This window comes from Lepidochelys kempii, chromosome 14 (genome assembly GCF_965140285.1).
Source record: "Lepidochelys kempii isolate rLepKem1 chromosome 14, rLepKem1.hap1, whole genome shotgun sequence".
Classification (NCBI taxonomy): Eukaryota; Metazoa; Chordata; order Testudines; family Cheloniidae; genus Lepidochelys; species Lepidochelys kempii.
In genome coordinates, this window is record NC_136393.1 from 1,469,641 (window position 1) to 1,497,396 (window position 27,756).

A 27,756-nucleotide genomic window follows, 5' to 3' on the forward strand; every position below is an offset into this window, starting at 1 on the left:
ATTGGCAGAGCTAACATGAGGCAGGAATAATCTGAAGACTGTGTGCCCGGTGATGGGCACTCAGTACTCAAAAGAAATCAAAACCCAAAGGCGGAGGCTCCGAAAGAGGGATATGGGGATGGAGCAGGGGCGCTCCCATTAACTTCAGCCCCTGCAGCCTCCAGGCAGCAAAGCACATGCCTCCCCTCCTCCAGGGCCCCGACAGTTACAGCACCCACTAATGACAAGCGCAGCAGCAGGTCGTCACAGATGTGCAGAAGTTCGGCGAAGGCTGGTGAGGGGTCTGCTCTCGCCTCTGAGCTGCCCTGGAAAGAGGGTAGCAGTAATGACTCTACTCAGCCGGGGGGAGGGGAAAGGTTTCTCAGGTCCCTTCGGGCTGGAGTCTGCTGCTCTCCCAACTCAGGGTGCTAACGAGAGTTTCAGGAACTCTCGTTAGGCCTGAGACACCAGCCTGCTCGCCTGGGACACAGCTGTGCAGCTAATGTTCCACAGGGGATGAGGAACCCTCTCTCAGTGCAGGTACATCCACGCTGCAGTTCGAGGTGTGACTGCAGCGTGGGTAGGCAGACCCACCACAGCGTTAGTCTAGCTACTACGGCTCAAAGGAGCAGTGGAAAGGTAATGGCAGAGGCTGTACAAGCCCACCCAGGACTCTGGGTACGTACTCACGTTGCTAGCCCAGACCAGGGTCTGCACGCTGCGTTTTCATTGCTCTCTTACCCGTCCTACCGAGATTAAAGTTAGTGCGCATATGCCTGCCTGAATTGCAATTACGCCTTCGATTGCCACACAGGGACAGCCCAGGTGGAGGGAGTACGAAGGCAGAACAGGGGATGGCACAGCAGGGTCCCCCTCAAACATTACACACACAAATAAGCTCCACACGGAAATGCAGGATGTTCTACTCTGACCCAGTCCTAGTTCCCTTTGCTCTGCCCAAGCCTCCTTGGCAGTAGGGGTCTCCCTTGCTCTGCACCAAATCATCACTTTGGGAAATAATGTCCTTTTTGGGCCTGTCTCTCTGCTGTCCTGCCCCGGTACACTCATTCACAGCAGCACAAGTGGGTGTAAGGTCGAATCAGATCCCAGTGGTGCAGGGCGACACAGGCCCAGGCCACCAGACCCTATCTTACAATGAGTTTAAACTCCAGGGATCAGATCCTTCCAAGAGAAGCAAATACACCATCCTCCCAGATGAGCCCCAGAGAGCATGTGTGAGCTGCAGAGCCCGTGCCCATCCTCCTGGGAGTGCAGGACGTGCTGGTCGGGGTCGCTGGGCAGGGTCATTGGCAGAACTGGGTGGGGAGTCCAGGACTCGCAAAGCAGGGGGCCTGCGGGTGAGGTGAAAGGGACTTTGGCAGAGCTGTGTGTGGCAGGACTCGGGGCTGAAATAGCTGGGGATGCGGCAGGGCAGCATTACATAGCAGTGGAAAAGCCTGGGGGGTTGAATCTTGTATAGCATCTGTCTACACTGCCAGGCTCCAGCTAGTGCTATCAGGGTTTCCCCGAGCTAAGCACTATGTCTACAGACACAATGTGGGGAAAGGATCTAGTACGTCCCTCCTGAATGCCTGTGAGAACAGGCTCCATGAGGCTTGGGTGAAGCCAGTTCTGGGCCCACCTTGCCATTTGTTGGCTCCCCCCTTCGGCAGGAGCGCACGCTCTGCACTGACAGCAACGCCACTGAGTTCCACGCTCTCTGAAAGCCTCTCCTGGAGAATGAGCCTCAGGAGACTGAGAGCTTCAGCGGGGGAAGAGAGAAGAAATACCTGCGTGCTAGGAGCTGTAAGTTCCTAACTGGTTCTGGTCTGAAGCCTGAGGGAAAGCCCACTGATGCACATAGCATTGTGAAAAGGAAACCAACAGTGCATGCATTTGAACAACACAGCATGGGTGCTTTATTGCCAGCAGTGGGCAATAGCTTCTTCTTTCTGAGTGAGACAGAGATGGAGCCAGAGGTGCTTAGTTCTAGGCAGCATGTCCAGCAGACGCAAGCTGGTCTTTCCATTACAGCAGGGTTACTCCAGGGGCTTTTGTTCTATTGGAAACACTAGAGGAAAAGGGGACTACTGCAAGGGAATTTGCCTGCTCTCATGGGTCCACCACCACTGACCTTACAGCCTGTCGTGGTAACAGGCTCTCTGTGCTACATAGCACCTTTCATCCCAGTGCCTCCCCAAATAACAAAGAGGAGCAGCAGACTGACAGAGAAATCCAGAAGCAATGAGAATGTTTAAGCAGGGATGGAGAATCACCGAGACAGGAAAATGGGAGAATGTGGGCCACATCCCGGGAGCTGCAGAGGAGATGGCTCTTGCACCCACAATGGCCAATTTTTGGTTTTGGGGGGAAGGGAGCTGCATTCTAGTAAAGTGCCTGAGTACAGGAATATTTGAATGGTGGGGAGAGGGAAGGGATGAAAGCGACATAGTGTCTGGAGACATTGAGCCTTTCAAAGCTGCTGGATAGGGGCAAAGTGTGGGATTCTGCATTCCCTGTTGTGCATGATGCCCCTGTCTCTGCAGGAGCAGGACCATCCTTCCATTCACTATAACTATAGCTCAGTGCTATGGTGGTAAGCCAAGTGCTGATCCTGACTTGAACCGGACAAGCTGGTGGGTACGCTGTTCCCTAGGGGACAGCAGGCCAGGTATTTCTGTGAGGGTTCAGTGGAGATGGGGCTGGGGAATGCTCCAAGGGGGGCGCAGGGACAGGGGTACCCCTATTTTTAATCTGCAAGGAAAAGTAAGGGATGGTAGAACCCTGAGGAAGTTGTTTGGGCAGCTGACAGGTTGGTGGCATCAGGAAGCTGACACCCAGCTAAGCATAAGCAGATCTCCTCCTCATTGGAGGCCAAGGGGGTAACAAGGTGACTCCCAGTCGTGGGTACCCCAAGAACCATCATATGGTTCAAAACCCTCAAATGTTAACCTGGGCTGCCATCCACACCCTGCCCCACTGCAACAGGATCCACTCTCTGCCAGATCCTCGTCACGCAAACCAGCCATGCACAGCAGCAACCCCCACAGGAAACAGCCGTGTGACTTCACCCTCTTGCCTTGGGATAATTAAGTTTTCAGTCATGATATAGGGAACTGCTCTTCCAGCACGGGAACCAATGATCCCAAACAGCCAAAGGCAAAGGCAGAGATCAGACACAGGAGCCTCATGGAATCTGAGATACCCACCTGCCAACACAAGCAACAAATATGCAGACAGATAATGGCTCTCTCCTTCTAATGCATCCACAGCCACAAAACCACCAGCCCCTGCCCCCCTTCAAAGCAAGCCTCCCACCCCAGAGAATGCCTCTCTTCCACCAACACCTGCTTCTCCAGCCAGAGAGCCCTGCTGGGAGTTTCAGCAGTTTGTGCTACGTAGGATCACAGCGCTAGAACTGGCTGCAGGGGGAATTCTGTCTCCTCAGCCCTTTTGGCCCCTGGCCTGACTGCCCTGACGACCAAGTTGGGGACATCTCTGGTAGGATGTGAGCTGGAAACCCGACTGCTGAGCTGGGCTAGAGAGGAGCTAGCAGCCGCCAAGATACGAGAGGTACTGACTCCGTATCCAGACCCAGCAATTTAGTTACTTTGTAATAAGGAAGCGACTCTCCCAAACGCAGCATGTCAAGGGGGAAGAGATTTTGGGCTTCTCCTGCGTGGAGTGTCCAATAGTTAGGAAGGAACCTGGGCCCTGAGAGGGAAGCCAGCCCCTAACTCATGCTGCTGAGGGCTCGGGAGAAAGCAGAACAACCAAGTCTCTTCAAAGCCAATTATTCTGCAGGGGAAGGGTGTGTGTGTGTGTCAAATAACCTACATGCCCTGTAACAGGTCAAGACCTACTGAAGATTCACCATCTTCATCCCACCAATCGCTGCTAGGAATATATGCCACATTCTCACCACAGAATGAGAATCCCCAGTCGCCTGCACTGAGGCCCCAAGAGCCAGGAGCTGGTGAAGGAGATGCTGCATGTGAATCACATGGGTCAAAAACAGGGGGCAATGAGACTCTCTTGGCCCTAGCCCTGGGCTCCTGGCCTCTGCAGAGTGGGCGCTGGGCACTCAGGATCACCCACAGTTTACACTTTTAATTAAGTAGAGCAGGCATGGCCCTGCCCTGGTGCCAGCGAGAATCCCTGGCTTTTCTCCTTCAGTCAATACAATCCTTCCTGAAGCCCCTTCATTCAACACAATATTTGTAGGAAATGACAATTTGACACCGCGGATTTAATGAGATTGAACACACAGGCAGCGGAACCAAGGCAGAACCGATGCTCGGGAATGACTCAGCCTCCCAGCGCCAGGGGAGCAGCACAGGGCAGGGCCTTCCACAGGTGAACAGCTGCAGTGTCACATGGAGCAGTTCCCCAAGCCAGGGCTCTGACACCTCCTGCTCTGGTTCCCCTCTGCCTGGGCTCCAATCTCAGACTCTGCAGAAGTTGTTCTCAACCAGGAGTACGAATACCCTTGGGGGGATGCACAGGTCTTCTGAGGGTACATCAACTCATCCAGCTCTTTGCCCAGTTTTACAACAGGCTACATAAACAGCATTAACGAAGTCAGTACAGACTCAAATTTCATACGGACAATGACTTGCTGATACTGCTCTGTATACGACACACTGAAATGTAAGTACGGTGTTTATGTTCCAATTGATTATTTTATAACTATATGGTAAAAATGAGAACGTCAGCGATTTGTCAGTGATAGTGCACGGTGACACGTTTGTATTTTGATGTCTGATTTTGTAAACAAGTAGTTTTTAAGTGAGGTGTAACTTTGGGGTATGCACGACAACTCAGCCTCCTGAAAGGGGTACCATCATCTGAAAGGTTGAGAGCCGCTGCTCTGCAGTATTTCCTACTGGGAAAAGCCAAGACACCGCTGGTGAAATGTCAGTGCAGAAGCCACAGAAGTGATGGTGAGAAAGTTCAGAGCATCTTTCTGATGGCCCAGCAGGGCACGTGAATGCGCTGGTCACTGGGGCAGATCACACTCTCCTTCCCCCACAGAGCTAAGCATGCAGATAATGAAGCAACTCAGCAATGCACAGTGCCTTCCCTTCTGCCCCAAGCAGCAGCAGGCCCTTCCCAGGCAGCTTAAGGAAATCCAAAGTGCCTCAGCAACACCAGAACAGCAGCATCCCCCACCCTCTTGGTTTCAGTATTATGCCTGACAAGCACCCATGGGAGAAGATGGGAAGGGGCTCTGGAGCTTGTGGGGCTTAATAAAGGGGTGGACTGGACATCACCATACACCAGTGTCATCCATGCATGTCTTCTGCTCCCCTGAAAGAGCTGCTGCCCCCATCCGGCGATCAGCAGTCCAGGAAACCTCCCACAGAGAGACAATCTGGTAACTAGTTCTAGTAAAACCCTAGGGTCCTTCTGCAAGTTCTCTCTGCTGATGCGGGGCATTCAGTGAAGAGGTCAGACAGCAAATGGCAGAATGGAGGGCTCAGGGGGCTGGGATTGGACTATGGAATGTGTCACTCCTCGGCTGTCTATTCAAACCCAGCCCCGCTGGGCGGTGGCCAAACCTCGAGAGTCACTTGGTGCCCACATTGCAAACCCACTGTCACAACTGGCAGTCACAGCAGAGTGCACGGGCCATGGAGTTTGCACTCTCTCTGACCTGGAGATGGGCTCCCAGGGGAGGGACCAGGCTCTTGACAAGGAACTGGAGCTGTCTATACTGCACTCTGTGCCTCTTCCCTCCCCTCGTCACTTGTCTAGTGGTGGCCCCCTCTCTGCATCTCCTCACAATCTCCCTATACCCAGCACCAGAGCTTTCTTGTCTGCAGCTCCTGACACCTGGAACAGCCTCCCTGTCCCTCTCACCCCGGGCAGCTTTTCATCACCACCCCAAAGCTCAGCTGAAGGCATCACTGCTCTCTCTCTGTCTCCCTGTGCTGCTCTTCACCTTTTAACTCTCAAGAGGATTTGGGAGTTTGTATGAAAGTGGCGACACAAACAAAAAATGTCACAAAGAAAAGCACGTGAAAAAAGTTCAAGGCAATAAACATCTGACTCGAGTTTTTCTGGGGAGTTTCTGGACTGATTTTTTTTCAGACTTTAAGGCAGATAATTCCTCTGGTTCTGGGCAAGACACCATGGGCCCTCCTCTACGGCCATGCACCCTGTGAACTTGATTTACATCAGCACCAAGGGAGGTAAAATGCCACTGAATCAGAATGGTGGCATTTTTCATCCACTCCACACACTTTGCACGGGGTGAATGGTGACGCAAGGGACAGGGTAAGGGAGAAGTTGGCTCTAACAGCCAATTTTCTGAAACGCTGAGTCTCCACAACTCCGCCCTGTTGGAGTGCTGTGCGTGCTCAGCTTCTCTGAAAAACAGGCCTCTGGGGTCTCAACTTGGGCTCCAAGGAAAGAAGGTTCCCAAAATCAGGTGCAATTTTTGGAAATTTTAGGCCTGAGTGTTTTCGCATGAGACTCAGTTATCACTCTGGGGCCAAAAAGCCAGGATGGGGGAAGGCTGCTGAGTCAGCAGGAGAGTGAAAAGGGGGCTGGCACATCCCTGCGACTGAGAGATGATGCCAGTCACATGGCTTAGCCCAGGCAGGAAAGCCAATCAGGACAGAAGACAGGTGGCACGTGAAAACACGAGGCAGGAGGTGCTCCAAAAGGCGACACTAAATTCTCATTATAAGGCCTTTTAAATGCACAGACTATAAGCGTTTAAAGAGCTTCTAGGACTCCAGGGCAAACTTTAAAAATCATAATATTTATAGAAACCCTCCTTTCATTCGCCCCCCACGCTCTTTATTTCTCCTGCAATCACTGCTAATTTGAAGACGTTTTGCTTTGGCATCCCAGCCTGTTGTGGTGTCAATTACTGAGCGGCCCGCTGGTAGCTGCCACTGCAGAATTTCCCTGCAGTGCTGCCAACAGTGACCACAACGCCAGCCGCAGGAGGAAACCAAACCCCTACGCTTCCCCCCACAGCAGAGACTGAGAAACTCCTGCCGTGCCCAAGCTGGGGACGACTCTCAAGCTATTACCTCATTGCCCTTGGGAGCTGAGCCCTTGCTGGGCCCTTCTTCTGCACAGCCTGGGGAGACCAATCCTCCCTCCTAGGAGCTGAGGCCCATCTCTCTCCCCAGACTCCCTGGCAGAGCCAGCAGAGAGCTGCCTGTGCTAGGCATTATTGGGAGGACAGAGATCACTGAGCAGGGAGAAAGAGCTGTTTCGTGGTTAGAGTCAGGGGTTAGGAGTCAGGAGAGGCAAGGTGCTACTCCCTGAGCCCCACTCCATAGCCCTGGGGCTGCACACAGGGCTCTGCAAAACTCTAGCTGGGGCCTATGGAGTTGCTGCACAGACACCCACTGCAGCCCTGCCCTGTATCCATGCGGTTGGCTCCCCTAGCTGCACCAAATCTCATCCTAAATCAAGGCCCCTTTATCCCAACCCAGCTAGCCCACAGCTTCCCCTTCAGAAACACATTCTCCAAATGCACTATGCCCCTCCTCGGACAGCCGCACTCAGGAACCTCCCATCCCAGCTGTGGCCCCCCCTGCCTTGACCAGTGTCAGGAATTTGGAGTGGAGACACAAGCTGAGTGCTGGGAACCCCCCCAGTCCTGTGCAGAATTTAAACCCTGGTAGAAAGGGGCTCCTGGGCCCTGCCACGCTCCTGCCTAGCGCAGGAAAGGGGCTGCACAGAGACTTCAGATGGCAAAGCATCTTCAGACCAAAATCTGCTTCCCTGAGAAACCCTAAATTCACACTAGTCCCCTCTCTCCCCTGAGCTCCTTTCCTCCACCTCCTCCCTGCAGCTGCTGGAGTGCCCTCTCTGTAATTCTGGAAGCCTGCAGCAGGCTGGGAGTGGGGAACTCCCCATCTCCAGACTGTGCTTCCAAATGGAGTGAGCCCCCATGCTGGCCTGCCCCATTGAGGGGCTGTGGGTCTCATTTCTTTCTGGGGCTGTGAAAGCAAAAAAGTCGCAGGAAAACACCACAAATGTCTATTAAATGCTTACTCTGTGCCAGAGTGCAGAGCGAAGATGGGCACCCCCTTCACTAGCCACTCAGAGAGCCCCAGAGCCTCAGGCAGCCTTCAGAGGGCTAGAGCAAGGCAGCGGGGAGAGCCCCAGAGCTGCCTGGCCTACGGAAACGGGCAGGTTTAGCTGCTGTGTTTTGCCAGGAGGAAAGGGGCACAAACACTGGTGGGACTGGTTTAGGTCAAGACCCTGTGTCTGTGGCACTGTTACATTGATGGGTAATTCAGTTTACACCCCAGCACAGCCTTGCAGTAGCCGGGGTAAGGCTCAGCACTTTGGCTATCAGGAAAAGACATTCTGTGGTTTTATTTCTTTACTTTCAGAGATATAAAAATGAGCTCGATTGCCTGGGCACAGGAACGACAGCCCATTGACGTGATCCTACCACCTCGTTTATCAGAGTCGCTCCCCAAAACACTAACCAGGCCGGGGGACCCTCCCTGGGAACCGCCTGGTCACTGAAACCAGTGCCCAAATAGCTCACGTATGACATACACAAGTAAGGGAAGAGGCACGTCCTCAGAGCATGTCTACACTGCCGTCAGGAGGTGTGACCGCAGCATTCCTGGACATACAGGGGTACCAGAGCTCAGAGCAGTGAAGCCATGGCTAGTGCCTCCTGCCCGTGATTCTGGGTATGTATTCCAGTGGACCCCATGCTGCTGCTGCTGCCCTTCACTGCTCTTGTTCCTCAAGCCAACACTTCAACTTCCCCTGGGCTGGGACTGGTAGCCAGTGCAGATTATGGGGCAGAGATGGGAGCTGCTGGGAAACCCCGCTGGAGAAGGGATCTGGCACACTGTGCACCATTCCACAAAGGCTGTAACTCAGCACACAGCATTACCGTCATGCCACGTCTTCCTGAAAGGCCTTGGTATCTTTGGCGAGGCTCTGAAGCTGAAAGAAAAGGTTGTAATCTCCTTACTGAGTACAGATGATAAAAAGCTGCACTGGCCATTGCTGCTACCTCAGCATCCAGGAGCAGGCCTTGGGCTGCCTCCCATACAGCAAATGGCAGACATTCACCTGCCTCCAGGGCTGACAGAACCTTCCCTGCAGCCTCTGAGTCTTGTCTGGATTGAACCAGCTAGCCCCCAGCCAGACCCCAACCTGTTAGACCCCAGGTAAGTTGTGCCATTGCTCCAACCAGCTCAGGAGAGGTGGAGACATGCAGTGAGCTGGATTTCCTCTACATATGAAGACACGGCAGCCCATACTTAATTAACCAAGTAGCCCCATACACGCTTTGAGCTGGAGAACAGGGCTCTGTGGAGTCGCCTGTAAGAGTCTTTCGGGCCGATGAGCAGTGGCTCAGTGCTCTGGGCTCTCTTAGAAAGAAAGGAATGGAGCCACTCATGAGCAACCCTTGCCGCAGCCCCACCACAGCGACACACAGCCAATAGTGTGGAGGGCAGCTGGAAGACCTAAGAAAACCACTCTGGAGGAGATCCCGGGGACTGCAGTCAGCCAATCTGGATTACATGGGGAGACCCAGATAAAAAAAAAATGATCACAAACATCTATCTCGGAGCAGGTGAAAACAGCATTCCTGGCCACTGATGCCACCTGTGATTCCAGGCACAGCCAGGATTCCAGAGGCATCCCCAACTGCAAACCGCTTAGACAAAGGATGCGTGCCATCAAAAACAGGGGCAGGAACTACCTGGCCATATGCTCCCCCAATCCACTGGCATCACCTCCATGCTGTTCAGTCTGGGGTCAGACAGCTTTATCTCAGCCAGGCACCTACTGCAGCTTGGCACAAAACCCACAAAGATGCCCCTCCATACGGCTTTGCTGAGACACAGAGCTGGGTATCTTTCACAGACGGATGACAACATCTGGCAATTTCACCAGTGACCTCACATACATGTTCAACAGGAGGGTTGACAAAACAGAACCGTGCAGATGAGCAGCTGGGTCAAACCTTCCCTTCTGCTCCCTCTCAGGCGAACAAACGGAATCATTCCGCAGGACTGCAGGAGATGAACAAACCTTGGAGGCCACTCAACAGTCTTGGAGGCTGTTGGGACACCAGGCCACGGCCCAGTGCTGGCAGCAGAACATCAACCAACAAGAGCAGCACAGTCACTGCACCAGGCCCAAGCTGAAAGAGACAAGGGCTTCTGAGCGGTCCAGATGGTACCAGTCACCTTTGCCACAACCGTCTCTGTAAGTTTCCCCAGGAAGATGGACTCAGAGGCAGGGCAATAACTGGTGAGATTGCCAAGAGACGGTCTCTAGAGCAGCATTATCTGGAGCAGGTTCTGCTCAGTTACACAGGTGCTGCCCTGCACAGTCAAGGAGACCATTTGCATCTATTACCCCATCTCCCCCTTGCTGTGCCATGTGTCTCCGTCTCTCTCTGCCATGGTTTTCTTTTCTCCTCTGTGTTATGTTCTTTAAATCATGTCTTTGCATTTTCCTTACACTCTCTCCCTAAACAGCACCTGAGCCCAGTAACATGAGAGTCTGCACGGAGTGTCTTAGCCCACAAGGGCATGCCTGCCTTTGAGCCGGGGGTGAGTCCCAGCTCCGGGAGACATCTCTGTACTAGCTCTAATGGAACTGGTGGGCCAAAGCCAGGATGCAACCATGGCAGCATGAGTATGGGAGAGGCAGCCGTCCTGAGTATATGTAGCTGTCAAGGAGCCTAGGCCCCAGGGTGGCTGCCTGTCCTGCTCCTTGCGCCACTGCACCTACATTCTGTTTTTGTCGAGCTCACACGAATACGTCTCCTCGAGCTGGGACTCACCCTCAGCTCGATGTGCAAAGCCCCCATTCACAGGATTGAGCTTGAAATGAGATTAAAAGAGTTTGCCACCTACTACTTAAAATGGCTTATATCATCCTGGAGACCAGGTACAATGGCTCACTGCAGCCCATAGATAAGGATGGGCACAAAGGGTGACAGCACCAGGAGCATGGTCAGTGAGCCTGTTTCCAATGCCACCACTATGCAGAGCAGAGAACTGGGACCCTGGCTGTGCCAGGCACTCAGAGAGCTAAATACCCTTTGCAGAGCCCTTGGGCTGGGATGCTGGCTCCTCTAAAGATAATAAGGTGAGGAGTGGGGGTGGGAAAGAAGCACTAACCACAGCCATTTATACCATGTGAAATAAGCAGGAGGTTATGCCCAGAGAGCCAAGAACCCCCTGCCCTCCACCCCCTGCCCACCCTATCTCATGGGAAATCTGAGAGGCAGACTCAGGGCAAGTCTACACGACAGCGCTACGTTGGTGTAGCTGCATTGTCTGGCGAAGACGCGCTATGTTGATGGGAGAGCGCTCTCCTGTCGGCATAATTGCTCCACCTTGGCAAGAAGCGGAAACTGTGTCAGCAGGAGAGTGTCTCCTGCCAACATAGCACCATTGTGGACAGCACAAGACTTGCGTCACTTGGGGGGCAGCTTTTTCATACCCCTGAGCGATGTAAGTAAGATTGACTTAGGCCATAGTGTAAACTTGCCCTGAAAGAGGGAGAAGCCAATGTAAAAAGCCAGGAGGCACCCCACTGAGCTTCCAGAGGCCCCACCCCCCAGGTAAGTTCATGGCACTCCCAGAGAAGGGCGGCCCTGGCAGAGCACAAGAATGCTGTCTGCTGCTCTTGTCTCAAGCCCATTTGCTTCCTCAGCTTGTTACTTCATTCTCTCCTGAATCTGGCCAAACTGCCCTGGCTTTAACCTCTGGCTGTCTGGCCTTAGAAGCTCCCTGTGAAGGTGCTTTCAGGTCAGTTCACATGCTCTTCCAATACCTGCTCCCACTGTTCATATGCCCCTCCTCTGTGCTCTATTGGACAAGCTACATTTAAAGTTTCTTGTCCAAAGCCTTAAGGACAAGGCCAGTCCACGTCCCTGCAGCTGCTCGCTGGGCTGCTGCCTGAATACCACAGACTCATAACTGAGAGGCCTCTTTCCTTATTTCCAGCAGGACTTGCTGCCAGTCAAGCTGAGCTGTTTGAAAGGAGCATGGGAAACTCAGACATGCTGGGTACAGAGACGAAGGAGGAACTTCCCAGAGCCAGGCCAAACAAGCAGCAGCAGATGCCCCTTTCTCCAGGACACTCCCACCTTGGGCCACGTTCTCTAGGGTTCCATCCCTGGGTAAGTACTTTTGGCATTTCACCTACAGCACAAGCCTCTTCTGAGCAAAGCAAACCAAACAACAAAGCAAATTCTCTTGAGCAGCCAAAGATTTGCTGCTTCTGCTAACTATCCTCCACTCCTCTTCCAGAGAGTGATGTGAGGGGAGATTGGGTGGAACAGGTGCAGAAAGATTTCCTAGTGGAGGGATATGCCTCTGAGCAGGACCTCCAGATCCCGTGGCCTGTTACCTGGTGATCTGCAGAGAGCCTAGAGAACAGCTCTGAGTCTAAGAGCCCCCAGGGCTGTGCTATAGAAAGCCCGCAGTGAGCCTGGGGCTCAGAGGGGACAGCTGCAGGAAGAGGCAGAACTTTGGGTCAGGATTTGTTCAGAAAGCTTTCCTAGAGGGGAGGGGTCACCAGGCCTTTCGCTAGTTGAATTCAAACCAGGAAGCCCTGCCCAGCTCCCATGCTGGAGTTGCCCATTCTGGGAGGGGGAAGACAGCTCCCATCTCCTTGCTCCTGGGGGCCTGCCTCCAACAGGCAGACACCTGATCCCCTCTGGCTGTATGGAAGCCAGGAAGCAGAGAGATCCCTGCTGGAAGAAGAAAGCATCTCCCTGGCAGGCATCAGAGCTCCAGAAGCTGGAAGCAAGAATGCTGTGAAACAAACCAGCCCCCAGCTCCCAGTAAAGAAAGGGGAAAATCCTGTGTTTGGTACCTACCCAGAAATACATCATCATGTCGGCAGCGGGGATGTGCAGCACCAGAGAGGAGCAATCAGGTGAGCTGGCCTAGCAGCGCAATGAGAGGGTGTGGGGTTCCCCTTCCACTCCCCGTGCAGCTGGCGGAGGTGACCCGCACTGTGCTCCCTCGCAGTCTCTCTCTTCCCGGGATTTCTCTGGGCTTTGTGCTGGTGGGTGGCTTGGCAGCAGTGCCCTATCGCCTCGGGTCCCTCGCCGGCACAGCGCGGTCACTCGCCACAGGCCGCCATGCACGTCAGAGCTGGCCATCAGTGTCCATCATGCTGGTGCTCAGCTGCTCGTGGTGCGAGGATCGGAGAAAGGATTCCAACTTGGGCAGGGGAAAGGAGCGAGCCCCCAGATCCCAAGCACGAGTCACAGAGCGAGGAAGGGTGGGGGTGAGGGGAGCTGATTCGATATTAAAAACGGGGGGAGGGACCAAAAATAAATCCTCTTGGGTGTCCTTAGGAGAAAAAGGAAGAGAGAAAAAGCGAGCGAGGCTGGACCTGTTCCTCCTGCGGAGGTAGAGTACAGCTGGCTGGGAGTGCAGGGGCTGCTGGACTCAGGCTGGGAGTGTGAGGCCAATCAGCGGCGAGGAGCCAGGCTGAAGGACTGGGGGCCAAGTTGCCAGGTTTGTTGTAAGGGGCTGGATGGGCTGCCGGGGAAGGGAGGGGAACGTGTGGCGGGGAGAGCGAGAGCGTGCATGGCAGGGAGCTGGGAGTGTAGGCTCCTGCTCCGACACTCTGTGCAATGGATGTCCTGCCTCAGCATTTTTCAAGCTACCCTGTCAATAAGGGAATCGGCTGCTCTCACAATTAACCTGCGAGGTGCCAGCCAGCTCTGACTGCGCTTGCTCTCTGGCAGGAGTGATTTTTCCTTTCCTCTTCCTCTCCTGTTCCTGGGTCAGGCTCAGCCAGCATCCAAGGTTGACAGCCTGAGCTAGGCCCAGCTCCTGGCTTCTCATGGGCCAGGATGGATAGTGGCTGCCCCACCCCTGGCCAAGGGAGAGAGGTCATTACAGGAGCCCCCCGCCCTCTCGTTCTAACGGCTACGGCCTCGGTCATTTCTGCACAAACCCCTTCTTCCGAGGCTGCTTAGGGAGTGAAAATTCTTGGAATAATTATTATTGCCTGGATTAGGGCAGCACCTCGAGGCCCCATTGTGCTGGGCGCTGCAGACAGTGAGCGAGTCCTTATCCTGAAGCGCTCACAACCTAACTAGACCAGACAGATGTGGGGTGGGAGGCAGGAAGGAAAAGCAGGAGCAGCCTTGGTAAAGCCTGATCCCGGAGGCTGGGGGACCTGAGATTAGTGAGCCTAAGGAAGGGAAGGGGCAACCCTTGAACAATGCTTTACTCTGTGATCTTAAACAGCAATAACGCCCCTGGGGGAACCGAGGGGCTGAGTTCAAAGGGCTGCCCTCAGCCACAGAGTCCAAGGCAGAGCTGGGAACCCATGCAGAGCAGGCACCTGCCCTGGGTATGTGCTGTGGGCAGCCCAGCCCAGCCGCTCGGACTCCGTCACTGCACCCCGCTCGCTCATTCACCTGCCCCGGGCAGCCCAGCCCAGCCCAGCCCAACGGCCAGTTCTAAGTCCAGGGAATGGCTAGAGCTCAGCAGCTTGGCCCCACCAGTGACTTGTGAGGGCCAGGCACTTGTTAGGCTGGGGGCAGTGCAGGGGCAAAGGGATGGGCTGGCTCTGGCCAGAGGAGTGCAAACAAATGGATCTGGTGGAAGCACTTCAGTTCTCCTTCGGGATGGCTCTAGGGACATTCTGACCTGCTGAGGGACAGAACGACGGGGACTTGACAAGGCCCCTGTGTGGTAGCTTTTCACATTGCACAGGGCCCTCGTGGGATAGGCGGGGGAAGGGCAGAATCGTGACAGTCTAGCTCTGCTGCCAAGGGGCTATTACGATAAAATAACCATCCCGTGCTGTGCTTCCACCACTCCTGCATGCTGCTCTGCCCCGACCACGCCTGCAACGCCTCCTCCAGCCTGAGATGGGGCCTGGATCCCCAGGAATGCCCTGCTGCTCCAATGAGAGGCTCTGGGGAATTACCACATGCCTGCCTGAGCCCTGCTGCTGCCCTGGCAAGTTCCCTGTTTCTCTGGAGGAGCCTGGCCTTGGGGCAAAGCCCTGTTATGGATCACGCTCCATCCCGCAGAGGAAAGTAGCAGAATCCTCAGGGTAAGATAAACAATCCCTGCACGGAGCAGGCCCTTGAGCCAAGGCGACGGGTACAGCAGCTCTGCAGGCAGGGCAGCATGTCTCTCAGACACTAAATCTCCCGTCCTCCAAGGGACCCACTGTGCCGCGGAGAGAGGGGACCATGCGCGCTGAGCCACTTGCAGGAGCAGGCAAATAAATAAGAGCAAGGGAAGGCGAAGGCGTGCAAGGGCGGGAAGATAGTTCTGTGGGGCCCAGCTGCCGCTGACAGCCCCCCCCCGCAGCACATAATCACATTCAAAGCGGGGCTGGTGTGAGGCAGTTCTCCTCCAGCACAGCAATAAAAGAAAACAACACACTTAATAATTCAGCACCAGGAGAGGGTGATCAAGCAAAAGAACCACCACGGCAGGCAGGGGAAGAGAGCCCAGGTTTTCACTCATTCCTACCTTGGTGTCCAAGGCCTCCCCCCGCATCCTCCCAGAGCCCTGCAAGCACAGCTGCACCCCTCACCTCGGGGAGCGAGTCCCCACTGCTGCTCCCCCCCCACAAAAATTGAGGAGGGCCTGGTGGTGAAGACCTAGAGTGAGTCAAGGGGAAACTGGGTGCAACATCCTCACATGGGCTCCTGGGTAAGTTCCCTCCCCCTCTGTAAGAGGGGGCCAGGAACCCTTCCCTGCCACAGGGACACAAGCCTAAAGCCCTCAGTGTCTGTGAGAGGGACCATAGGACAGCCTAGAAATAAACCTTTCTCCCCTTAACAAGACTCCCCAGGTCAGAAAGGGGAGCCCATGCAGCAGAGGGAGATTTTGCGCTGTCTGCTGGGGAGAAGAGGCTAAGAGACAGGCAGGTCACTGTTTGGCTGTGGGTTTTTTTTCTTCTCCTAGCTATTCCATGGCCAGCATTACCAGCAGGGATTTGACTCCCTCTACTTCTGCTTCCTCCCTTCCCATCTAAACCGTGTGGTGTTGAACAGGGAGGTGGCTGGCTCTCAGTGGGCATTAGAAGGGATCCCTGGGTATGACCTTACGTCACTACTTTGGGACCCTTTGACACAAATCACCATAATACACTTGACCACAAAACCACGGTTAGTTCCTGTTTGACAGTGTTTACCTTGCTGTTCCCAACTCGGTTTGTGCCTTGCCTGGCCCAGGCTCTCCTGCTGCTCCCTCTGTCCGAGGCAGGGCATTACGGAGCCGTGGAGTCGATGGCAATCTCCCCAACCCACCATCCTGACTTCTCTACAGGAAGAAACAGGCCAGATGCCTTGTGCTGGGACCCGAGCACATCTCAGCAGGTAGGGGCTAGACCTGTGCTTGGATGCAAGACCTCCTGGGGATGAGGCCTTGGTAATTGAATAGGTAGTGCTTGTCACATGTGAGCCAGTCCTGGACCTGTAGCCCAGAACAGCCCCAGAGGGACACTGAGCAGCAAAATATAGTATCGCTGGCTGAGACAGAGACCAGACTGGCACTTACTAAGAGTCACGTATTCTACAAAGGAGACCCACGGGTGCACGCCACAATGCATGCCTATCTTTGTGGGACAAGCCTGTATAGACAGACAGGAATTGGGTATATGCATATGCAAATATCTGAGTAAGCATCTAAAACCTGATTTGGGTGTACAATTCCATTTTTTTAAAGTTTTTTTTGCAACTCTTTAAAAATCTACCCCTAAATATCTCTCGGCAATTTTTGCTAGTGTTATGGACTCTAAAGTCCCAAGCAAACATCCTGCCTTCCTTCAATTCCCTCTGCTGCATTTGTTGTTTTGAAATATTGTTGTTGCAGAAATGGCTGGTACATTCCACCCCAGAGATAGCTACATTTGAGGGATGAGGGGAGAGATTGCTGAGTATACTGCTTGCACAGTTTAGGGTCCCTTAGTACAAAGGGCACTATATCAAGGTAGATGAGTGTTACTTATAGACACAGCTGAGTTTGGTTAAGAATCCATCCAGTACGGGATATCGGAGGAGGTGGGACAATCACACACAAGGTCAGTGGGTTTTAGCCACCAGCCTACAAGACCTGAAAGTTGGCTTTCAAATGGGAGCTCTTTTAGAAATGCACTTCTGCAAAAGGTCCAGCCACTGAAGCCATTCCCTGAGTGACTGTGCAGGAGCTCCTTATCGCATCAGGCTCTTAGCAGATTTGGGAACTGTCCTTGCAGGGCAGCGGGGGACTGATTGCTCAAGAGGCTGGGAATGGGAGTGGGAGCCAGGTCTCTGGTTCCGAACTGCCCCAGGCCAGGATGGCCAAACGGTGTTCGTCTCTGATGCACGTGACACCACTTGGGGTGAGAACATTCTTCCCATGGGGCACCCGTCTACTTCACAAAACTGTCACTGAGCAAAGAATGGGCTGGAGAGGCTGAGCGGTGGGGAGGTCTAGGTGCTCTGCCTGCTTGGGGGTATATAAAGGGGCCTGAACCCTTTGGGGCTGCCAGTCTAGATGTTAATGAGCTGGGGCCTTGACCCTGCCTGTTAGCACTACTAAGCCCTTCTTCCAGCCCTGCCTTTATTAGAAATCGTGCCTGTGACTGGAGCCAACGTCCGCTCTCTTTGCCTCACTCTTGTTTCTTTTTTTGAACCTGGTTATACTTTTGGCCTTCACAGCATCCCCTGGCAACAAGTTCCACAGGTTGACTGTGTTGTATGAAGAAGTACTTTCTTATGATCATTTTAAACCTGCTGCCTATTAATTTAATCAGGTGACCCCTAGTTCTTGTGTTATGTGAAGGAGTAAACAACAGGTCCTTATTCACTTTCTCCACACCAGTCACGATTTTATGATCTCTGTCGTATCCCCCCTTAGTCGTAGAATCCTAGAATCTCAGGGTGGGAAGGGACCTCAGGAGGTCACCTAGTCCCACCCTCTGCTCAAAGCAGGACCAATCCCCAATTAAATCAAAAAGTTGCCTCTTTTTCAAACTGAACAAGTCTCCGTTTTTAAAATCTCTCCTCCTGTGGAAGCTGTTCCAGACCCCTGATCATTGTTGTTGCCCCTCTCTGGACCTTTTCCAATTCCAACAGATCTTTTTTGAGATGGGCGATCACATCTGCACGTGGTTTTCAAGCTGTGGGCGTACCCTGGATTTATATAGAAGCAATAGGATATTTTCTGTCTTATTATTTATTCCTTTCTTAATGATTCCCAACATTCTGTTCGCTTCTTTGCTGGCCGCTGCCCATTGAGTGGATGTTTCCAGAGAACTCTCCACGGTGACGCCAAGATCTCTCTCTTGAGTGGTAACAGCTAATTTAGCCCCTCCTCATTTTGTATGTATAGTTGGGATTATATTTGCCAATATGCATTGCTTTGTATTTATCAACATTGAATTTCACTGGCATGCACCATTTTGTTGCCCAGTCACCCAGTTTAGTGTGATCCCTTTGTAACTCTTGCAGTGAGTCTGCTTTGGACTTAACTATCTTAAGTAATTTTGTACCATTTGTACCAGACTTTGCCACCTCACTGTTTAACCCTTTTTCCAGATCATTTATGAAAATGTTGAATAGCACTGGTCCCAGTACAGATCCTTGAGGACACCACTAGCTACTTCTCTCCATTCTGAAAACTGACCATTTGTTCCTACCTTTTGTTTCCTGTCTTATAACCAGTTACTGATGCATGAGAGGACCTTCCCTCTTATCTCCATGACTGTCTACTTTGCTTAAGAGCCTTTGCTGAGGGACCTTGTCAAAGGCTTTCTGAAATTCCAAGTACACTATATCCACTGGATCACCTTTGTCCACATGCCTGTTGACTCCCTCAAAGAATTCTAATAGATTGGTGAGGCAGGATTTCACTGTACAAAAGCCACATTGACTCTTCATGTGGAACCCAAATCGTGTTCATCTATGTGTCTGATAATTTTATTCTTTACTATAGTTTCAACCAATTTGCCTAGTACTGAAATTAGCTGACTGGCCTGTAATTGCCAGGATCGCCCCTGGAGCCTTTTTTAACAATTAGCATCACATTAGCTATCTGCCCTCACCTAGTACAGAAGCTGATTTAAGTGATAGATTACATACCACTGGGTACAGAAAGCAGGGGCCTCCCTGAAAAGCGGAAGTTGCCCCAGCACTGCGCTTGATGAAGATATACGATACCCCCACTTCCCCAGCGCTCTCAACAAATCCCTGCACAGCTCATTCTTGATAGCTGTATACAGCACGAAGAGTCAGCAATGTCAGCACGCACAAAGCAACTCATGGGCACAACATCCCTAACCCATGCCAGCTGCCAAGCCTCCTCTCCAGAGACCCATCCCCCAGTTAGCTCCCTGCACTTGCATGCACCATTCCAGAAAGTCTCAGCCTCCTGCCACTGGTTGGAGCTATGAAAAGCTACTTGTCTACATCCAGCAGCAGTGGCAGACAAAAGGGAACCAAGCAGGCCATCCACCTCGCTTTCTCCAGCTAGCAGCTCCCCAGTCCACATGTGTGATCCAGCTGCTTAACCCATAACCTGTGGAGCAACAGGGTGGATTGTGCCAGTAAGGCAGAGACACAGCAGCTGGTATCAGCCCAGCACAGCAGGCCTGGAGATCAGAGCGCACTGGCACATGCTGCACAGATGAGTAAATGGGGACCCCAGACGTAGCTGCCGGAGACACAAAAAACACATTCTTATCTCTCAATATCTATTCAGAAAAGGAAAGTGTCTTTGTACCTTTTATTCAGCAAAGTTTCCCCTGTGGTGCGCACACTGGACTCTCTAAGAAAAGAAAAAGAAAGAAAGAAAGAAGAAGAATTAAAATCAATGATCATTATCGCTAACTTGCTTACAGTCAATGCCATTTGCTCACTGACTGGCAAAATTTTTGAATACGAAGTATTATCTCCCTAGGAGTTCCGGGAAACCTGCCCTGGTTAAACGCTTGCTGCTCTCCACGTTTCAAAGGGTGAACGAGACATTTTAGTTTTTTCTAAAGAACACCAAGGAACCAGCAGTCAGGCTGCTCAGGTTCATTCCTGGGCGGACTGAAGTCCATGCCATACAGGCACATTCCACGTCGTATATTTCACTACCAGAAGCAGCATCTTCTAGATCTAGTTTTTGGTGGATTTTCGCACTCAAGCAGTGAAGAGCTGAAAGGACTATGTGGAGCCAGACATGATGCAGGTTGGTGCCGCACGTCTCCCATGTGTCAACGCACTTCCAGCATGGTCTGTGAGTCCAGTCTATGCTATCAATACACCTCAATCCTGACTTGCAGCACCTGCACCTACCGTGTTCTATTCTGGCCTTCCCATAGCTCTGCAAGTGCACATCAGTCTCTACCCGCAGCCCTGTCTCTCCCCATACTAGTTCTGTACAGTACTGTCTGCTGTTTTAAAAGTTAAAAGATGTGCATAAGAATGGCCCTACTGGGTCAGACAATGGTCCATTAGCCAGTATCCCATCTTCTGACAGTGGCCAATGCCAGGTGCCCCAGAGGGAATGAACAGAACAGGGAATCATCAAGTGGTCCATCCCCCATTGCCCATTCCCAGCTTCTGGCAAACAGAGGCTAGGGACACCATCCCTGCCCTTCCTGGCTAATAGCCATTGATGGACCTATCCTCCTTGAATTTATCTAGTTCTTTTTTGAACCCTGTTATGGTCTTGGCCCTCACAACATCCTCTGGCAAAGAGTTCCACAGGTTGACTGTGTGTTGTATGAAGAAATACTTCCTTTTGTTTGTTTTAAACTGCTGCCTGTTACTTTCATGTGGTGACCCCTAGTTCTTGTGTTATGAGAAGGAGTAAATAACACTTCCTTATTTACTTTCTCCACACCAGTCTACCATATCCCATACTGGGTCCCAACACAGCTCTGCCAATGCCCCTCAGCCTGGACCCACAGCACCCCCTGCCCCTCCACTGCTCTGTACTGGGTCCCAACACAGCTCTGCCAATGCCCCTCAGTCCCATCCCACCCAAATCATGAGATTTTAAAAATAAAAAAGTTGGGGTCTTTCTGTGTCTTCTGGCTTTTGAGCCCTTAGGGGTCACATTTTGCAGCTTGCTAGAAAACCAAAGCTGCAGTTCTCACATAAACACCTGACTCCAGAAGCGGGAGCTTTGAGAAGAATACCTACATTGTGAGACTGGCAATACAATCACAAGATCAGCCACATGGCACTTCAAGCTACAGAGAGGGGAAGGGCTGCGAGCAGGGAGAGGAGGCCAGAGGAGAAAGGAACTGGATTCAGGTGGAGGCATGCCTGACAGCTGCCATCTTGTTGAACATCGAGGACTGAACTGGCGACCTGCAGAGCAGAAACCATGGCTTGAGAAAGGATCCAAGTTCACTAGCCAGTGACCATAGGAGACTCCCATCCTCTATGAGTTGGGTGCAGAGGGTGCCACATGACACTGGCCAGTGAGTTACACATGCAGAGCCAAGGGCTGAAACACTGTGCTTGCTTACGCTGGGATCACTGCAGGACTTTGTGCTGCCCCAGGGATGACTACTTAGATCCACTCGAGAACTTTGGCCCCACCGATGCTGCTGCGATTGTGCATACGCCCTATACAGAGCATGCGGAGGGCTCCCCTGTTGTGCTGGAGGAATGGAAGTGATTCCCAGGCACTTCTGTTAGCAAACAGGGCTTTCAGCCACGCAGCAGGATAATCAATTATGGTAATTCCTGCCTCAATGAATCAGATTCATGGAGGAACACAGCTCATTAGGCTGGGGAGGACTTCCATTAGCACTCTTAGGATAAAAACCCTCCAGATAGCTCTAACCCAGCCAGACACATTCACCAGCCTGAAACGGCTTCCTCTTCCCCAGCCTGGCCTGCCAGTAACATGACAAACTCAGGAAAGCCACGTGGGCAAAGCATGTTTTCCAGAAACTGTAATTCCCAGTGGGGACAAGATAATCCCCTACTCTGCAGGGCCTCACGCAAGGGACTTGGCTGTTGAGCCCCCTCGAGCTGCTGTGTCACTGAAATCTCAAAGCTCCCACTGACCTCCTGATCCAGCCCATTCTCACTCTGCTCCTCCAAACTCCTTCCTGCTTCTCTGAGCTCACAGACACCTCCTGCAGGCTGTGCCCAGTTTCACCAGTAAACTGGTCACTGGAGACTACTGGAACAGGGGTGAAGAGAAACCTCCAGTCCGTGGCCATCATCCTGAGAGCTGGGGCTTGGATTCGCTGGGCACTCAGATAGTGTGTTTGAAGATGTATCACTGAAAGCTGCTTGTTCTCCTGTGGGAAGTGCAGTGATGGGTAAAATCTCATTTCCCAAACAAGTCTCAGTCAAGGAAGAAGCCAGCTGAGTCTGCGCCTGCTCAGAACCCCTCACAACTAGACCTGAGGCCACGGCGCTCAGGAAACAGTGGACGGGCAGGCAACTCACTGGGGGACTGGGTCAGCCTGAGAGACTGTGACCTGCCACCCCTGCAGTATCTGCTGGGGCAGGAGCAGGAAGGCCAAGGCACAGCATTAACTCCGGGCAAAGAGCGGCCCGCAGGAGATGCGAGTGCTGCTTTGCAGTTCAAAAGCTGCTGCCCAAGAGCTGCTCTCTGTGCTTAGTACCAATGTAAATGGGCTCCCTCAATCTGCTGCAGGGAGGCAATTAAAGGTGACAGGCACAGCCAGACTTCCAGCAGTGTGGCACATCCCCACTTCCCACCCAGTCAGGTTCTCCACTCTCTTTGGGAGAAGGGGAGTCTCTGCTTTCACTCCCCTGAAAAAACAGCCAGTGATGGAAGATGCCAGGCTGCAGCAGAGAGGTTTTGGGCTGCCCACCTTAGGGCACACTCCAACCCCACTCCCTTGCAGAGGTGCCCAGGAGATCTCACCCCAGGCATGCTCTGGGAAGCAGTGTGTACAGGGGATGTGCTCAGGGCAGGGGTGAATGCGCTTCTGCAAGCCTCAATGGATCCTGAGAGTCCCAGGGGGACAAAAAGAACCATGGAGGTTTATGCAGTTGAGGAGGGAGACAGCTAGTTTTGAGCAGCTGCATTCGCGCCAGCTTGGGCTGCCTGTCCAGGTGCTACGGGGTGACAGGAGCTTGCTTTGGGCCTTTACTTGGACATGAAACGATCCTTGGGAGGCTCAGAAATAGCGAGCTGCTCATTATGAACTCAGAAGAGTCAGTCCTGGTGACACTGGTTAAAACAGCTCCCCCTGGCAGAGCCATGGAAACTACCCTCCGAGCTCCATGCAGGGGGAGGCAGAAGGGAGCTCTCTGGGCATCTCCCTAGGACTGCCCAACATGTGTGCAGCCTGACAGAGGTGGAATCTCCCCCGTGGTAGAATGGGGCGACCCTGCTGGCTCCTCACTGGGGGAAGGCTCCCATTCAGCCTTGCTGGGAAATTTACCAGCAGCGTGCTAAGTGATGTTTTAAAGCCACCCCCCGCCCCCCCAAATCCTAAATTAATTTTGCTTTTAATTAAATTCATTAGCAAAGATTATCTGGCTAAGGAAAAATAATAACTTGACCCTACCCGCAGCAAACCTCTCTATTTATATCCTCTCTATATATAAGCAGTGGCGAATATTTCTTTATGGGCCATTAAAGTTTTAATGTTTAATTTATAACTGCGTTCTCTGGCGGGCGGGATGGCCAGGCACAATGTCAACACTTTTAATTAAATGAGAAGGGTTTTCTTTTTAAACAAAGAAAGATAAAAAAGCCACATTCCCAGCAGCTAATCAAGGTGGCAGAGGCTCAGCAAGTACAGGGTGCTGGCAGAGGAGCGGGCAGGCCTTTGCTTCAGCTGAGCTGGCAGAATGGCACTGCCCAAGGTGTGTGAGAAAGCAGAAGGCTGCCAGGGGGAGAGAGCTCACCTGTTTCCTTCACCCACAGGCATTGAGATTCCCACCTCCCCTGCTTCCAAACAGGGAGACTCTTCCTTGCCAGAGGGCCTAGCAAGATGAGTCAGGGTTTACTGAGTGCCCTGCACCACTCTTTCTGAGTGTCAGTCCTAGAAAGGCAGAAGTGCAAGCTGCTTTACCCTAGGCTTGTTCCCCGAGGATCATGGTGAAGGCCTCTATTCAGAACCCATCAGCAGGCCTCCCCAAGTCCCTGACTTGCACTGCTTAATGAGAAAATTCAGCCTGTGCCTCCCACAAATCCCAGCCAAGCTTGGGACAAACCCCACAAGTGCCTCAAGAAGCCCCAAGTTTGTTCATCCCTCCCACTGCTCAGAGCTCCTTACTATTCCTGGGGGAATTCTGTGCTACTGCACGATGCAGAATTTTGCAGAAATTAATGAGCTCACAGAATTTCCTTTCCCCCACAGAAATAGGCTGCACTGCTGCTGGCCGCCACTAGGGGCCACTGGACCTGGCAGAGCCCAGCTCCCACACAGAAGACACTGCTGCGGGGAGGGAGGGAACTAGAGGGATCCTGGCAGCTGCAGTTCCCAGCACACTCCAAGGAAGCAGACGGAAACGCCATGCAAGCCTGGGACCCAGCATCTGGCTGTTTCTCCCTCTGCATCCCTGGACTCTGTGGGGGAGGGAGGCAGGTGTCTGGGCTGGTGGGCCACAGCTGGGCTCTTGGGGAAGGGGTGTGGGTATCTGGGCTGGGGGTGGGGAGCAGCTGGGCTCTGTGGGGGGGAAGTGTTGTGGGTGCCTGGCCCCCTGGCTGGGCTTGGGAGGGGGGAGGGGAAAGGGGCAGAGAAACAGGAGCTGGGTTGTCATAGGGGTTTCTTCAACTCTCTACTACTGGGGGAATTTGTGTGTCTGTGTATTGTTACAGACGTACTAGCTGACAGGTATTTTGAAATAAATTACCAAAATAATTGAAACTGGCATGATTATGTAGTGTTATTTTGACAAACAAAACTTGCCGAATTTGTAATTTTTTGGTGCCGAATGCCCCCAGGAGTGTCCCTACACAGTCTGCTTGGAAAATGGCCACTGCTCTGGCCATCACCACAGAGGGGCCTTCAGCTGTAGCCTCGCTAGCCAGGACCATATCAGAGCTCACAAAGTAAGAAGGGCCAGGTCCCTATTTGGATGGGATGCCCCCTAAGGAAATCCAGGGTGGGGCAGGAAATGTAGACTCAACAGGTAATGCTCTTCCTTAATAGTCCTTACAGAGCCCAGGTCCCAGCCTGGTGCCAGGGCACAGTAAGGTGCTTAAGGCGCCATCTATCAGATCCGCTATAAAGCCTACAGCATTCAAACTCAAGAGTTGTGGATGTTAAATCCAGTGTCCCAACTAAATTCCAACTCGGGCAATTGCTATGTGTCCTGCTACCTACAGTCTCCCTGGCATTCCAATTGGTTACTGTAGCCTTCACTATTTGTCCTAAGATGCTGTGTAGCGCTGCTATGGGCTTTTAAGCCGCTACTGCCTTTCCCCTTGGAAGTGGCTGCACTTCGGCGGTGGAAGATGGGATTGCCAAATGTACAGTCTGTGAAATAGGTTAGGAAATTGGTGTGGGATCCGCTTGTATCGCAGGGTCAATAATGATGTGAAACTGACATTGAGTGCACATGTCGCTATCCACCCCTAGTTCACAGACCTGACATTCCAACATCACACCAAAGCAATGCTCTCTGCCCTTGGAGCTGGGCTTGGACTGTGTCTTCAAATTATTTATTACAGCAACTCTAAGACCCCACCTTGGTCAGGGCACCATAATGGGCCCTGCCTAGAGAGTACCAAAGGCAGTCCTGCCTTCTTTGCCTCTTCCCTGAGGTGACACCCTCAGTTCTGTTTGGAACAGAACGAAAGAGGGGAGAAAGGTGGTTCCCATTCATGGGGTATTTTATCTCCTGGCAGAGGTTAAATCTCTGTACAAAGAAGTGGGAAAGAGATGAGTTAGTTGCAGGGGGGCGGGGGGCTGGGTGTGCGATTCAGCCATAAGCACTTGGCTTAGCAAGGCTGGTTTAGGGCCTCACACGCCCGCAGCCATGCTTTTCCCTCAGAGCTGACAGTTTCAGCAGCTGACACCAGGTTGGTGACCCCATCTTCCCTGCCCCCACACACGTGAGATGGGGAAGCAGGGTGGGGTGGTGGTAACTGGCCAAACACCATACATTGAGCCAATGAGACCAGGGGCTTGACCCTAGACCCTGACTGTCCAGGTTTGAGGACTATATAGAGCTAGCAGAGTCCTAGCCACCTCCTCTCCCATTCTGCCAGGCATCAAGGCAACATCAGTGATTCATGCCAGCATGTAGTCTGTTTCCTCCTTGGAAACTCATCTTTCAGAGGGCACTGCTGGCACTCCAGGAATCAGCTGGCAGAAGGTACCGCCCAGCACTGCAGCCGTCCAATCCCCATCACTCCTAGGGAGTCTGCTCCCTGACATGCCAGAGGACTGTGAAAGGAGTGCTCCTGACCTTGCTTCTCAACCCAGCATCTCCCATAAGGCAGTGCAGAGCTCTCCCCACAGCCCGGTCACCCCTCAGCCATCTGTGCTGCCCAGACCTACAGCTTCGTGTCGTATCTCTGTCCTGTTGTGCAGGAGGGACACCCCCTCGGGCACCCCAGGCCTGCATTCCCATAAATGGGGCTCTCATTTCTAACATGGAGCCACTTTAATTACAAACCCCCCAAAACAAGCAGGAAATATTTAAAAAATGTAAAAACCACATACAAAGCAAGTTTGCTTGAGCCGGCCATTGCTTCCGTGAGCCAGGGAACAGAGTGGTGATGGCACCGTGCCGCTCACTAAAAGCATGAGTGTCACTAAATCAATAATTCATTTACTTTAATGAGATAAGTACTTTGAAAACTAATTGCAGACCTGCTCCATTTACTCCAACCCGTTATAGCCCTTAATGTAAATGGCAGAAGTGCTGCTGGAGAAAGGGGAAAGGTTTTAGGCGGAAGATAGTGTGTCATCTTTCTCCCTTCGAAGAAAGAGAAATATCAGCCATAAACAAGAACAAAGGAAGCCTAAGTAACCAGCTCCGTCAATCAAGGAATGTGTTATGCCACATGCTTGTACAACACCTTGCACATGCCCCACCCCACCCAGGAATGCATCATCACATCTCGGAGAAACGATGAGCACCAAAGGACATGCTAACATGGTAGAAACACCCCACCAAGAAATACCTATCAACCGGAGTGTATCGAACGACCATCTGGGAACGGATGTGGATCGTAAGTGCTACACAACACAGCCAGGCACCTGGGAGTGCCTGAGAGAACTACAGTACATTACATGAGGGAAGGCAGAGCCATTGGATTTGCTGTGTGAATCTGCTTCAGAATACTCCGTACAATGCACAAGCAGATGGAGATTCAAAACAGAGACAGAAACTAAAAGCAGGAAATGCACAGAAATAAAGGGATCTCCAACAGGAATTTGCAGATGCCCAAACTATATCCTGTGCAAATGACTGAGGGCCAGAAGATAAACTCTGCACCAGAAAAGACTGGCAAGAGGTCCAGTCAGGTGCCATGGGAACGGACTGCTGTAAGTTAACTGGACCCAGGCCAGGACTAGCTCTGTGTATAATTAGCGGAGCGGATGGGCCACCAGACAGGAATCCAGTGAAAGAGAAATCAAACTTGCTGTGATAACCTGAGCTACAGCACGGGACTTCTTCCCTAGCCCTTTGCCGCTGCATTGGCCGGAATAATAAAAAGAGCTCAAAGTTCTATCACGCCTTTTGTTAAAAGGACCACACCATGCTGTGCCTTTTGTCTTATCACCAGTTCTCACTGATGCGGCACTGGCTGCATTTTACATCATTTAATGGAAGGCAAAACAGTCTGCCCCCTCAAAACAAGAGAATACCTGCAGGGGTCTCTGCACTGA

The 27,756-nt window shown here is 52.4% G+C and overlaps 1 protein-coding gene across 9 annotated transcripts in view; it reads right to left on the bottom strand.

The window, feature by feature from the left end:
- The window catches only part of RBFOX3 (RNA binding fox-1 homolog 3), a 352,510-nt gene that overhangs the window by 67,565 nt on the left and 257,189 nt on the right, over window positions 1-27,756 (bottom strand). For 4 of the 9 annotated variants that reach the window (XM_073311003.2, XM_073311004.2, XM_073311002.2 and 1 more), the window contains 2 exons: window positions 19,698-19,742; window positions 12,827-16,256 (listed from right to left, as the gene is read on the bottom strand). In XM_073311003.2, the coding sequence (XP_073167104.1) occupies window positions 12,827-12,844 (18 nt within the window). In that variant the 5' untranslated portion in view covers window positions 12,845-16,256; window positions 19,698-19,742. The remainder of the gene's footprint in view (window positions 1-12,826; window positions 16,257-19,697; window positions 19,743-27,756) is intronic. The other 5 variants (XM_073311008.2, XM_073311006.2, XM_073311011.2 and 2 more) reach the window with 3 other exon arrangements.